At 39.5% G+C, this 14,966-nt stretch overlaps 1 protein-coding gene across 4 annotated transcripts in view; it reads left to right on the forward strand.

The window, feature by feature from the left end:
- The window catches only part of ACSL3 (acyl-CoA synthetase long chain family member 3), a 51,781-nt gene that overhangs the window by 10,681 nt on the left and 26,134 nt on the right, over positions 1–14,966 (forward strand). For all 4 annotated transcript variants that reach the window (XR_010744384.1, XM_066326252.1, XM_066326251.1 and 1 more), the window contains exons 2-3: positions 4,816–4,919; positions 9,384–9,805. Coding sequence is in view for 3 of the 4 variants with exons in the window: in XM_066326252.1 (XP_066182349.1) it covers positions 9,455–9,805 (351 nt within the window). In the remaining variant the exon portion in view is untranslated. The remainder of the gene's footprint in view (positions 1–4,815; positions 4,920–9,383; positions 9,806–14,966) is intronic.

Below are 14,966 nucleotides of genomic sequence, written 5' to 3' on the forward strand. Positions count from 1 at the left end.
CATGAAAACATTTAATTTAGTTTGCCGCTAAATGCATTTCTTAAATGCTCTAATAACTGCTTGTGAAAAGGAATGGAAGCAGTGTGTTGACAGTATCTGGTAAAGTGCCTGACACAAGACACTTGTTTGCCATGAAGTGTCATGTGTGTAGTGGGAGGGGAAGGAGATCAAAGCTGAAGCAGGACTGGATTGTGTTCTGGCATAGCTGTTACTTTGTTACATGATTTTAAATAAGTGTTTTTAGAACACTGCCTTGTTTTTGGGAAGTGCTTTCAGGTTTGCTGACAAAGTTGTCACCTTAGAGCTGTGTTTTATTGTTCTTATTAATAGATGTTCTTATTAATTGTCAATCCATTAAATATTCAAACTGCCTTGGCTAAGTTAAAAAAAACCTTATTTAAGGAAAATAATTTTTAAAATGTTTTAAATGAAAAAATCTAGGATGCAGAGTTGCAATGAGGTTTGCATCTTTAGTTGATTTTATTGGAAGAGTGTTCATGTTACGCATGAAGGTAGCTTTAGGAGTGTTTAAGTGTTATTCCTGGAGCTCATTAACTCATTGAACTCACTTTGTTTTAGTCTTATTTTTGACCTGGTACAAAAGTTTAAACTTAAGCTTGTAGCCTGTGCGGTCAGACTGTGTGTTGGAGTCCTGTAGCGCTTTTTTTTTTTTTTTTTTTTTTTTTTTTTTGTGGGGGAAGTAAATCTGTTTGTCTGCTTTGTGATGTCACTTGAGCTTTCAGTTTCTCGTAAATGTCACTCTTTGTTTCTTTAGGAAGCTGAGGAGAGACTGACCAGCCTGGGCCCTTGCTGTCCTGCAGTGAGCAGTGGTATTTCAGACAGTGGAGCTTGGGAGTACCTAACAGAGGTTGATATCAAATAGAAGTCTTTAATACCTACCTAACATTACCATTTTAGAATAACTGCCTATACTAAGGATCTGTTTTAGAGAAAGCACAATTCTGTGCCCTCAAGAAATGTCAGTTCCTTCTATCTAGTTTAGTTCTGTGTTACCACATTTGTCTCCCTGTTGTCTGCCAACACTAGGTGTGATTTTTTTTTTCCCACTTGATGCAAATGAACCTACTAAGAGGAAAAGGGATCTTTTCTAGATAACAAAACCTTTTCCTTTGTGTCAAAATTTAGTTAATGCCATAGAGAGTATCTCTCTAAGGTAAAAAAATACTTCTTTAGTTCACGTAATTCCTGCCTTTGTAGTGCCTTGGTGTTTAACAGGGACATGATAATTTATTTATCCTAATAACATGCCTTCTGGCTGCCTCCTGAAGAAATAGGAGTATCATTTTACAAACGTAGCACTGACATGTGAAGGATGTGAATTTAACCCCATTCTATTTATAGGATGTCTATTAGCCTATACCCAAAGTTTAAAGGTATTTAAGCTTGTAGCAGTTGAAACCCCCAAAGCTGAGCTCCTAAAAAAGCAAGTAGTGAGATCATTAGTAGGAGAGCAGCAGGTTAATCCGCAGCCCGCAGCTGTGCCCTGACCCCGCAGTGTGCTGTGACACCCGAGTCACCGGGCGTCCTGCCGCCGCTCTGCTGAGCCCGCTTCTTCCACAGCCCGGTTTGAGCTCCACTGCCAGGCTCCTTCCCTCTGCTCTGGGCTTTTGCCTTGTCAGTAACTCCTGTCAGTTCATGGTTACTCAGTTTGAGGCAGCAGAAGAATAACATCTTTTGTAGTGCTAATTTTCTGTTGATTTAGGTGGTTGCAGTGACTCACGGTAGGCTCAAATGAGTACCAAAGTTGATACAAAGGAAAATCCACCATTCAGCCTTGAGAAGGAGAGGGTTTAAACTGGATCAACAAACTAATCTGAGTCACTCCTAGCCACACAGGCACTCCTGTGTTGGTACAATGGAGGGCAAGAGTGGAATTACCTTTTGGAGATGAACAGTCTGTTTTTATTAGCAGCCCAGTGTAAAATCCGCTTGAGCCGAGCTGAAATCACACCCTCAGGCTGTGCGGTTCATGAGCAACCTTTGCTGCCCCAGCGGTGTGTGGAACTCCTACTTCGGGAAGTGGTTGGTTCCAGGTGCTGGTGCCTCGTCCCTGGCGGTGTGTGTGCCCTCCCGTGCCTTTCAGAAACGTGCTCGGGCACAGAAGTGCAGAGTCTCCCTCGGGACTGGAGCTCCGCTGTGGATTTGCTTCTGCTGAAGCGTTGAGTGGGTCAGTTGTGGAGGCAGGAGTGGGAGTGCTCTGTTGGCTCTGGCCGTCTGCCGGTGTTGTGTTCCCAGAGCAGAGCGAGGGGAAGCGTTTCAGGAGCCTTAGGATTCACCCAGGGTTATGCTAGAGGTGGGTCACAGCTGGAGGCTACAGCTGATCTGAACAAGGTAGCTCAGGATTACCCCACGTGTCCTTTCAGAGAGTGTTTATTCTCTGTGTCCTGAAGATCTGTCTCGTTTTGAGAGCTGAGACATAATCAATAGCGATTTTGGTCTCCCACCATCCCTTTTTGTGTAAGACCACATAAGTTCACGGAATGTGGAGCAGCAGGGAGGGCAAAGTCCAGGGAGAGAGACAGGTTGTCTCTTGTTCAGGACTGGGAGTGAGACATCAAGGACTGGAGTTGAGGTGGGGATTAGTTTCATTCTTGTGTGCTTGCTTGGAGGAGTTTCAGAAGAAGCCCTGGCTGAGTGTGTGCCTGTGTTACAGCCATGCAATCCTCTTCTAGATGTTTCTGTAGCAGAGGCTGTTCAATACCTGTGAGAAGCCCTGCACGGTCACGTGGAGCTCTTGAGGAAGATCCTGCTGGATTTGTCCCCAGTGGGTGATGGTCCCTGGGGGCTGGTGTGCTGAGCATTGCTTTTCCTCCCTGTTGAAAGCAGATGTCCTTTGGGACAGAGGCATGGACCCGTTCCCAGCTTCACTGCAGAGAGGCACTCGTGTTTGTAGTAGGGTTCAGGTCTGCCTGGAGAAAGGTTTTGTGGATGTTTGAGAGGCTCATGGAAGGTCTCCCTTGTGCTAGAAGTGATGCTGAGACCCAGACAGCAGCCTGGAAAAAGGTGGCTTGGAGGGGTTGGGGACTGGAAAGGGGACAAGGATGGTGTGTGCACTTGTGTGGAAACCACAGGGCTGTGAGAGAGGGGTCTGCCAGGATGGGCTGGAGGGTGCAGAGCAACACAGGTCCTGCAAGCAGTGCCAGGGCAGCAGTGCTCAGGGAATGCAGGAGGTGGTGGGAGGAGGGGCTTGTGGGAAGCACTGAAGGGTGAGTTTGGGATGTGAGGTGTGTCCTTGTGCCCTCTCTGCTGTTGCTTCCAATTTGGGAGGATGTGCTGAGCACCAGGTCTTATTCCAGGGATGCAAAGCATCCATTTCCAGCATCCTGTAGGACTCGCTGGGATTTCTATCTTCTCTGTTTTAAGAAATATGTGAAAACATTTGTGCTGTACCTGTGAAGAATATCTGTTTTCAAATATAACTGTCCCTTAACCCCATATTGCAAAAGAGACCTTCCCCTTAGGCAGGTACATATTTGGGATTCTCCTCTGCATTTTTCATGGCCTCAGGCCCTCCATGCTTCACAGTCCAGGGAGTTTCCTTGTGAAACATTAGGCTGTTGTGTCTGTGTACGTTTGGTTTGCTTTTTTATTTTTATACAGATGACTACCTGCGTATTTATAAACCAGTAATAGGGATTTCTGTCTTTTTGGTCTCTTTTTTTTTTGTAAAAGAAAGGCTTACTTGCTGAGTACTAGCAAGTACTGACAGCTCTTGAGTGAATTTCAGATGGAGTAGAAACCTGCCTCTTCAGGGTTGTTAATGTTACTGTTTAAATCCAGATGTAAGCTAGCAGAGGCTATTTTTTGGTACAGTTAGACATCTGTATGGGCTTTGTTATATTGTCTTGAGAATTCCTATTGTTACATTCTATAAGGAAGAGGTTGGGCAGTACATGAAGATACTCTGTTATTTTGTGCATTAAAGCCTAACCCAGTGATAACCTTTTTATCCTTTCAGTAAATATTAATAAATCAGGGTGGTTTTTTGCAAGATTCTGTGATAATGGTTTTGGTTGTTTTTTTTTTTTTTTTTTTTTTTTTTTTTTTTTTTTTTTTTTGCAAGAGTATCTTGGAGTCTCTGGGTTGGAGTTTGGTTTAAGTGTGAAGTGATGGAGGTAAAAAAAATGGGGCAGTGAGTACCCTGAATGCTCACCTCAAGCAGCAAGTTTCCACTGAAACTGGAAAAGATTATCTTTAAGAACTGAATAGCTGTGTAAATAGTAATGTTTACAGGAAAGTAATAGGTACAAAATGTTTGCATTTGCCTATTTTAAATGTGATTTGCTGGCATAGGTTTTCAAGACTTCTTTCTGCAAAGGACAATAAATAAAACTTTCATATATAGTGAAGCAAAATCAATAAATACAATGATTACTATTTTATTAAGCCTTTTTGTAAAGTGTTCAAGAATATTTTATTACTCAGGCTGAAATGCATTCTCTCCGTGGGTGGATACACAAAGATAGGTCTGGTTTTTTTCTACCCCAAATAGCAGAAGCAGTGAACGCTGAAAGGCACTGGGGAGTTAGAATTTGTCAGGGAGACAAGTCCCAAGAGCTCCTGAGTTTACTCAAAGCTGTTGCAGCCATATTGAGAACTCAGGTCTGAGCAGTGGCTGTGCTGTGTGTGACATCTGGCTTTGTACTCACTTGCATTCCGTGGGCCTAGACTCTCTGAGGTGATACAGTGCAGTATCAGATGGGAAAAAGGTTTTATTTTTTACAAAATACCAGTGGAAAAAATTAGGGATGTGTTTTATAATTGCCATATTTAATGGGAATTTTCTGTTTTTAGATTTCATGCAGTTGCCTGTGACAGCTCCTGTTGAATAAACTGAGACTGGAACATCTCCTATCAGCTCTTGTACCTGTACCTGCCACAATGAGAAGTTGCATAAGGTTCCTTTTTTCTTGTTAATTCATGCTTTTATTGTAATGTAATTGTTATAAGCAGGTCAATTAGTAAACACATTCCTTTAAGGATTGCTTTCTTTCTCATCTAACAAAAGTTTTCATCTAAAACTAAAGGGTATAAAAGTATTAGTGTAAGTAGCATATCAGGCCAAATCACTGATTACGTATTAAGAAGGATCAGTCCTGAAAAGTACTTCTCCAGACTCATGAATGAGTGTGCTGGTTGCTGCTTCTTTTTGCTGTTGAACAAACGTGTCAAACTTGATTTGTGGCCTTGCTCTTTCCCATTTGGTGACTACCAGAGTAAACATGAATTACATATAACTGAACAGCTCTTATGGATGTCCAGGACCCTTTGCTTGAGCAGATTTTGTGTAAGCTGTATTCTTGTATAAATTAGCAGCTCTTTCATCCAGGATTTCACCTCCCAACCTTTCCTGCATCACTAGTCAGGGTTTGAGCACTGATTATGTGAAACATAATCAACAACACAGGTTGCATGTTCTGTGAGAACCTGAGTGTTTACAGCTAATCTGCAGACCAAGCCAATAACTTAGAATATTACCACGTCATGTGTTTTTGTCAGTGATTAGGCAGGAGCTACCTGAGAACAAAATTCCAGTGCTAAATACAGTGAGGTTTCTCACTGTGCCATAGCCTCGTACCTGGCAAAAATAGGATCATGTCTCTGCTTTCTATTCCCTGCCCCAAAATGATGGGTTTGCTTACACTCTTCTCATGGTCAGAAGCAGCCATACCCTTCCAAATTAATAAATTGAAAACATATTATATACTTCAATGAAATTCTAAAACCCTGTATAGTATTTCACTAAACCTTACAAAGTTTTGGTTTTGTTGGGTACTGCTTTTTTTTTTTTTAGAGACAGAATATTAAACAGCAAACACTGCTTCCCTTTTAGACCTTCCAGATCTGATATAGTCTTGAAAATTTCACTCAAACTTCTAATTTTTAGTTTAGTTCTGCAGATTGATTTTTAATAATGCATTTTCATTTTGAGTTTTTAAAATAACATACATTAAAGGTTTGAAATAGTAATTGTTACGGAGAAGAACGCATGAGTAAGCATTGTATCTTAATGAAAACAATCTTTTTCTTTTACACTGTCATTAAAAGTGGTTTTCTTAATGGAGGTTAGATGACCTTTTGCTTAAGAAGAAAAAAAACAGAAAATGTACTTGCATGTTCAGCTGCATTGGTTTTGCTTGCTGTAAAACATAATTGCCTTACAGCTAGCACTCCAGCCTCAAGTCAGGGGGTAGAGTTTTGCTTCTACATTGTCATCAAAATGATTTTTTATTGAATGTTTAGTGATCCATTTAGCTGACTTTGATGTTCTCCTGGGAATGGCAGTGATAAATCTGTTAGGCACAAAGGCATTTTAAACTGCATCTCCTTTGCTTACCTGGTATTTTCTTCTTCAACAATGTAGCAAGCAAATAAACAAAGTGGTGAGTTAAAATGGGGCTTCTGTCTTCAGTTAACCAAGGAAAGAGAGGGAGCCTTTATATTGCCACAAGGAATTCCCTTTGTGTCATGGCTCAGCTCTCCTTAGAGCCATCACCCTACAAAGATGCTGGAGCTTTTTCTTCTAATGAAGCTACTGCAATATGTTTTTCTGGGTTGTTCCAAAAGGCATTGCACTTTTCTAGTGTCCAATTACAATTAGTTACAAGCATAGATGCTCTTTAAATATCACAGTCTGAAATCCATTGCCAAATTCTTAAGACATTGGCACTGGAGTTCTCTCTCTTGCTAAAGTTTGCTATCTCGTAATTAGAAGATTTTGAAGGAAAAAATGGAGTCTTGCTTGGCCTGTAAGACAAGAAACTTCATTTGCAAAAGATAATTTTTAATCCTAAAAACATTACATTTTGAGTGGAAAAACAATAGTCTTAATTTTTAAAATAAACTGTTTTCAATAGACAACTTATAATAGCCTCAGTTTTGTGAAGGAGTAACTGAAATTATTAGCAATTTACTTAGGGTGAGAGATGTGCATCTGAGCAGAGATCTAGAGCAGGATGCTTGCTTTTCTGAGCAAGGGGTACAGTCCAAGACATTTCCCTTTAGTCTATCCTGTTGGAATGTTCCTTAGACCCTTTCTTGCAATGCAGCCTTTTATGAAATGGTGGGCAAAGCACAATTTATGTTTGCAATTCAAAGCAAAGATTGCCAGGTTTAAGGGTTACCATGCAAGGGTGAGCCAGAAGAGAGAGCTTGACATGACACCTTGGTATTGTTATCATGGAAATAGTGGAAAAGGTTCCTCTTTTCTGCTGAGGAAAGAATAAACTTGTTGGGATAACTGACTGCAAAATGAAATGGGAGGCTGCTGTTCTGGAAGGGCTCAGGGCCTCTCTAACCAAGGGAGGTTATGAAACCTAGAGAGAATATTATTTATTATATATCAACAGCCTTGACTGTTTGTCAGACAGGGAATTTCTTTGGAAAACAGTTTGCCTAAAAGTATTAAATGAGTTGTTTTAATTTTTGTATGTAGCAGTGTTTGGTTCTGTTTCTACTCTTTAGGCAGAGGGAAGTTCTCCAGCTTTATAAGGAGAAAAAAGCTGTTCCTCTCCTGAACTGGGCCAGGCAAAACAATAGTACAACACAGAAAGTGTTAAAAAAATGGGTAAACTCTTGTTGTGTGAACCCTGGATTCAGCTTTAAAACATCTTGTTCTGTGCTGCTATATCAACAACAGTATAATTTTTCTGGCCTGCAGTAGCTGATTGGCTGGCTCATGATTATTTTCATTAAGTAACCTTCAGTGACAGCCTAAGAACATAAGTCTCTTCAAGTGATTACTGAATTTGCCCTTTAGCCTATTTAAGTTTGTTTTCTTATTTGTCATTGCTTTTTGCCTTTGGTCTGAAAATTAAAATATATGCACTTCCATTTAATTTTTTTTTAATATTTTAAATCTCTTTCCCCCACTGCTGCTTATTGCAGTAAGTCCCTACTGTGAAGAGCTCCTGTGGTTTATTTGAGTATGTGTCTCAGGGTGCTCTGCAGAACAGACTTTGATGTTGTTTGGTTCCTTCACACTGCCTGTAATGATACAGTGTTAACAGTGAGATTACAGCAGCTTGATAGGGAAAAGGATGATCATGAAATATTTTTGCTTGGAGTTTTGGGAGGTTTTATGTTTCAGGGGAAGATGGAATTAATCTCACCCTGGATTGATCCATTCCCAAATGGAATGTAGCTCTAGGATTAATAAAGCAAGGTTTCTTTCCATTGCTGCTGAAGGATTGTATGTGATTTAAGCATTACTTTTTTTCAACTCAAATTTCTTTTCATTAGGTTTTTTAGAGAGTTTATGGAGGAAAAGTCAAAGAGTGTAAGACATCAGCACAGAGTAATACGTTTTATGAATTAAAAATTTACTTAATTTAGAATTGTCAAAAGCTGTGCATCTTACATATACATCATTCTTAGTTGCTTGATTTATTATCCTGCTTTTAATAAGTTGTATCAATACATTTGAAGGCTTAACTGAGTGAAGTGCATTTGTAGTTTATTATGTACAAAACACTGATTTTTAGCTAGTGGCTCATCGATTGTTGCAGAAATTCATCTTTAGCCATTATGGCAGCCATCCCTGATTTCCATAAGGATTTCAATTATTTTCTTGATTTATCTTTTTAATCTTTTAGACATTGCATAATTTCTTGACTCAACAATATAATGCATCAGACAGTTGCATCATCATTGTGGTCATTGAGTATGGTAAATCATGCTTTTAAAAAAGACAAAGTGAATATCCTGGCATCATTAGGGACTTTGAAAAAAGTTACACGTCTCTGCATAATGCTGTTGTTGGGAACTTGGGGATATTTATAAGTTCTTTTCTGGTATTTACCCAATATTACTTAACTCATGTTTATTGGTAGAACAAATGGGCCCACTGAATACTGGTTCTGAGACTGAAATCACAGGACTGATGGGAAGTTCTTAGGAATAAACTAGCCAAGCTCTGCTACATACAAAGTTTTCCTTCTCTTAGTGAGTGTCCCAGTGTGTCCAATGCTTTGGAAACATTTCAACATCCTTAATGGTCAGGGTTCCCATGCGCAGAGAGGTGACATGACCTGTGTTCCTAGGGCTTGTCTGGAGGCTGATGATTCCCAGGCAGAGGTCATAGAGATTCCTAGGAAAGGTGCACACAGATGTGCTCTGATGTTGAAGAGGATCTTTTAAACTGTGTAATCACAGAACTTTTTCAGACAAATACCTGCAGTGCACATGTCATTGTACTGCTGTCTGCTAAAGGAGGGTGAACAGTTCCACCTCATGTCTCGGTGTCTGGTTTCATTTGTGTTGGGGTTCAGACTTCTAACTCCTAAAGAGACCTACTGGGATATAAAAATAACCCCCTGCCAACAGGGATAGTTTACTACTAACCTCTTCTTTTCTCTTTTCAGATCTTTTTGGATCCCTGTCTAGCTGATCCATGTTTCCAAACTCTCTCTTGTAACAGTGTCAAGCAGCCAAAATGAAGTTGAAGCATAACATCAACCCTGTTCTTCTACAGTTTATAAACTTCATAGTCCTGGTGTACTCCCTTGTAACTTACATTCCATGGTACATACTTTCAGGATCAAAGCAGGCTATAGCAAAAGCCAAGCAGGTTAAAGCCAGACCTGTGAATAACAAGCCTGGGGGTGCATACAGATCTGTAAACAGTCTGCATTGCTTAGCTTCAGTTTTATATCCTGGGTGTGATACACTCGACAAAGTTTTTAAATATGCTAAAACTAAATATAAGGACAAAAAACTCTTGGGAACACGTGAAATTTTGAAAGAGGAAGATGAAATCCAGCCATCAGGAAAAGTTTTTAAAAAGGTAAGTCTTTTCTGCCTTCAAGATTTTTTTTTCCAAAATATGTTTACTTTCTTATGCAGCTCTTCTAGTCCAGTAAAGCAAAGCTACGAAAAAAATGAATTTCTCTGCTTGGATTCAGTAGCTGTGAAAGAATTAAATTATCTAATTCCCAATCTTTCAATATGTGGCATTTAAACCAAATCAAAACCTTTTTGCACTCTTTAATAGATATCCTATTTATGGTTTCAGTCGAAGAAAAACCACAAGTATGTTTTAGGTATTTGTTTTTAATATTCAACTGGTGATGTAAGTGGCTTTAAAGGTTTCTTTTTAAAGGGAATTTAAAAAAGTATCCCTTTGTGTTACTTTGAACTGTAATCAGATAAATATACAAAAATTACTAGATGCCAGTACTCAGATGCCCCTTTCCAGCAGACTTAGTTGTGATTTAAGGATTTGCTGTTCTGTCCCGGGAATTCAGGACTTAAATGAATTTTATGTCTGGAAAAGGATTGCGCAGCTTTTATTGGAGGAGTCTTTTTTTCTTTGAGTCTCCTTTAAGGTGAACTGCTCTGCTAATCTGTAATCCTGGTGTGTGTGGGAGATGTGATTTTGGTGTCTGACAACAGCTCTGTTGTTTCAAGGGACTGACCTTTTTATAGTTAAAATGTTCAAGCCTGTATTGTCATTTGCACCTTCGTACTTGTTCAGACACATTGAAAAATGCACTTTTGCCTGAAGAAGCAAAGCAGAGTTCTGCAACAGAATATGCACATTTGTGCATCTCTGTGTCTTAAAGGACTGCATTTCTGTATTAGAAGTTAAGTCCACAACAGATAATTTCTAGTTAAGATTAGTTCCTGTGCAGATGAAAAAAATTCTCTTCATGCTGCTAGTTTTAATTGTGACGGAGTAGTATGTTTAAAATAAAATTTGGTTAATATCACAATATATGGCAAAGTTGAGTTCTGTTAAGATCTTTATACAAACTTTATTGTTAGTGAAACTTCCCCTTAGCTGTGGAGTTAATTTTCCAGTATGGAGGAAAAGCTGGGATGAATGGTTACATGTATTCTTGCTTGATGCACATTTTGCTGTCTCATTACCCTATAAAGAAACAGAAAGTTCATGTTGTACAAAGAACAGCTTCTGAGCACAGATCAGAATTTTGGCTGCCTGTGGCATGTGCCCTCTATTTTTAATCATAATTGTGAATGTAAGGCTTAAGAACTTAGGAGTTTTAGCCTTTTCCATTATGCAAGCAAAACATTGTGAATATTGGAAAGCTGGAGAATGTTTGTGTTGATCCACTTACCTGAATTGTTTGTGAGTATTTAGACTTAGCAACTACCCAAGTTAGGTAATTTTGTCTAAGCTGGACACAAAGGTTCATTATGGTTGATTGCCATACTTGCCCTCATGTTACTTCATTCCAACTTGTGGCATTATCACACAAATCCACCTTTTTTTTTTTTTTTTTTTTTTTTTTTTTTTTTTTTTTTTTTTTTTTCTTTCATTAGGGAGTACAGTGTTATTAAGACCTCATAGCATGTGTTAGCAAGTGAGGAAAATCAGAACATTTTACAAGATACCTTGGTGGTTCTAAATGTCAGGATTCTCTTCCTTTGATTGCTGTCTTTCATTCCGGGCACCTTTTTGTTGCCTGGTTCCCTTTAACAAAGCCAACTTGCTGAGTTTTGGTTCACTTCTTCAAAAAGGTGCACAACAAGTTTAATTCTTAGGTATAATGCATGTAATTTCTATGCCTTACAGGAGCTGCAAAATATTTATATACATATATATAAAATACCCTCAGCTTTTGATTATTGGAAAACTAAGTGTCCTTGAACTTGTAGCTAAAATTATTTAGAGCTTCTTAAGATCTTTAAGATCAGATACTCCATTAATTTATTGTGAGAACAATCATATCTCAGATAATCTGTAATTTCTTGAATTTTTATGATAGTGTATTGTTGCAAAAATATATATTTATTTCTACGTAGATTCCAAAGCAGCAGAAATTCATGGATGTGAATAAAATACAAATACTGGCATATGCACATGTTGCATTTCACAGTAGTTCATGCATGATTAGTTCTATTTCCTTTTATAGTGTACTTCTACAATTACCTTCTCCAATATCATGAATACCTAGTATTAATTTCATGGATCATGTATTTAAATCAGGATAGAATAATGTTGAAAATACCTCTGAGATTAAGATGTAATTAATTGGAAAGGGGACTTAATTTAACCACAGCTGCAATTTTATGATGCCCAAAAGATGAGCTTCATTATTTTGTGTTGTCTTAGTTATAGGTTATATCATCGGGTGCTTGCTTTGATCTCTGTTGGTATGTGGATTTGGCTGTGTCTCTGCATGTTCTTTCATTGGTTTATTTCTCTAGGGAGATGTCTGTTTGTTTTGGGGGGTTGGTTGTTTGTCTTGCTGGGCTTTAAGAAGGGTTGGTAACCAAGAACAGAATTACTGGGAACATAATAAATGAGATGTAATTGGGAGAAGAAAACACAGCTTTGTTGGGGAAGGTGATGCATCTGAAGCCTGAGAGATTTGGGTGCAACAGCAAGCTTGTGTGCAAGCACTTGGGAATTCAGAGCTTTTCTCATTATTGCTGATAGTGAAACTTAAAGTGAGGGTTCAGGAAGATTCTTGCCATGCCAAGTCATTGAGCAGTAAGAGAGTCACTTATGATGTTAAAAAACATAGATTGCTTTGTCAGTGGTATGTTAGGGTGGGGATTTTGGGATATATTCAGCTGCAATGCATGTGTTCACATGAAAAAGGCCAAAAGTGGACATTTCAAATAACCTCCTTTGATTATTTTTAGTATATTTTTACAGGAAAATGTATTTAATTCATGATCACTGGTTTCCAAATCATAATCAAGGATCTTTAAACTTTAGGAGGTACTTTTAAGAAGACCTTGAAAGGTGAGATCAGGTGGTCTAATGACTCTATGTGAGCCTCCAGCTTTATCAAGAACATTTTATTACACCTTTGCATCAAAAATTGTAATGCGCTTTTAAAATCCAAGTCAAATAAATGTTAGCTGTGTTTAGTCTTTGCTTTTCTGAATTTCCAAATATGAATAGAGTCTGGATATTTAATACTAGTATTCAGTGTTGCAGTTTAAGGCTGGAGCACGAGAGGGCAGCGTTTTCCTATGGAATGCCGTGATTCCAGGGAAAAGCCCAGAGCTGCAGTCCCTGCTGGGTGCTCAGTCTGGGTCTAACTCACTGCTTGGGCCCTTCTGCCAACTCTGGGACAGTGACTTTCTTTCCATTAGTTATCAGGCAGAAGTAGCCTCTGAAGGTCGTTAAGTTAAATGTGTGTGAGTGTTTAAAGGATTGTGGCACCTAATGCCAGTCTTATCACCTGTTTGCAGCAGAAGCAAAATTACAGAATTGTTAGGGGTGGGAAGGGACCTCTGGAGGTCATCCAGTCCTACCTGCTGCCCAGGCAGGGTCACCCAGAGCAGGTGACACAGGAGCGTGTCCAGGTGGGTTTGGGATGTCTCCAGAGAGGGAGACTCCACACCTTCCCTGGGCAGCTGTTCCAGTGCTCTCCACCCTCAATGTAAAGAAGTTCTCCCTCCTGTTGAAGTGGAATTTCTTATGTTTTAGTTCATGGCCATTGCTCCTTGTCCCATCACTGGACACTACTGAGAAGAGCCTGGCACCATCCTCGTGGCACCCCTTTGAGATATTTGTATGCATTAATGAGATTTCCTCAGCCTTCTCCAGGCTGAACCAGCTCCCACAATCTCTCCTCATAAGAGAGATGCTCCAGACCCCTCATCATCTCTGTGGCATCTACTGGACTCTCTCCAGCAGCTCCTTGGCTTTCCTGCACTGTGCATTGAAAAATGGTGGCAGAAGCTACCGAGGGCAAGGCCAAGAAGGGAGATGGATTTGGGGACATATTCCAACATAGGCAGTATGAGAGAAACCATAACCTGCTCTGTGTCCTGCAGAGGAAGCTGATAGAGAAATGCAGGAGAAAGGGACTTAGAGGCAGTGTAGTATTATGTGTATATGCATAGCTGTTTTTCACTAATGTATATATAATATAAATGTCATAGGGATGGAATAGAGAAGAAACATAGGGCATGGGGAAAGAACATTGGAATTTGAATACATGGAAGGCAGTAGGAAAGTAAAACTCAGAATTGCTGCATTGAAAAAGATCTTGTTCTCACCCGATCTCACCCATTCTTCAGAAATGTATTTTTATGTTAATAGCTACAGCCGACAGTGCTATGTGTCCTTAAAAAGGTTTTTTTTCTTTTTAAGGAAAGAAAGCACCCATGAGGTGGTCTTTCAGTACGTATCAGTCTTGCTTAAGCAATGAGGATGAATTACTTAAGAGAACAAAAAAGGGGAAAAAAGCAGAATCGCGAGTATTATTTGGAGAGATTAATTTTTGGCCATTTAATGATTTATTTTCCCCAGTTCAGTGAGTTACAGAGTAGTGGAAAATACTAAAACCTGTTATGGATTGCCAAGCTTACCAGAAACAGTAACAAGAATCTGCTTGTATTTCTTGGCCTAATTATTTGTGAGCAGTTTTCCTGGGGCTACACTGTAGGCAGAGTATAATGGGAGAAAGGGTGTTGCCCAAGTCACTGCTATAAATTGTTTGCAACTGATGAGCTTGTCAAGAGCTTCCACATCTGCCAAAAATACTGCCTTTGGGGAAAAAAATACCCCAAATTGGAATTTAGATTCCAAATTACCGAAATTTGGATGGACAGGAAGAGGTGCAATATTTTTTTTGGAAGCAGTGGGAGTTTTCCACACCAGAAATATTTTGGTGTATTGAAACAAAAAGGGACTCCCAGGTCTCCCCTGGCAGTGAGCAGCAGCCAGGGGTGAGCCCCTGCCCCACATGCTGCCATTTCAGCCTGATCTTTTTGCTCCAGAGAGGTTTTGGGGCTTGAAACAGCCCATTTGCCACTGAAACAGAGCTTCAGGAAACCCTGAGCTGATATGTGTGTGAGAAATCTGTGTTTTCTGGTGGAATTGCTATATATTGCTGTTGTTGACAAATGGTGTGTTTTGGGCTTGTTAAAAGATGTTTTCCATAAAGACATTTGTGAAATTTCCAAGCAGCTGCACATGTACCTGTTTGTCCTGCTAAAGAAGTAGGTTAATGAGCAAT

This window comes from Sylvia atricapilla, chromosome 10 (assembly GCF_009819655.1).
Source record: "Sylvia atricapilla isolate bSylAtr1 chromosome 10, bSylAtr1.pri, whole genome shotgun sequence".
Lineage (NCBI taxonomy): Eukaryota > Metazoa > Chordata > Aves > Passeriformes > Sylviidae > Sylvia > Sylvia atricapilla.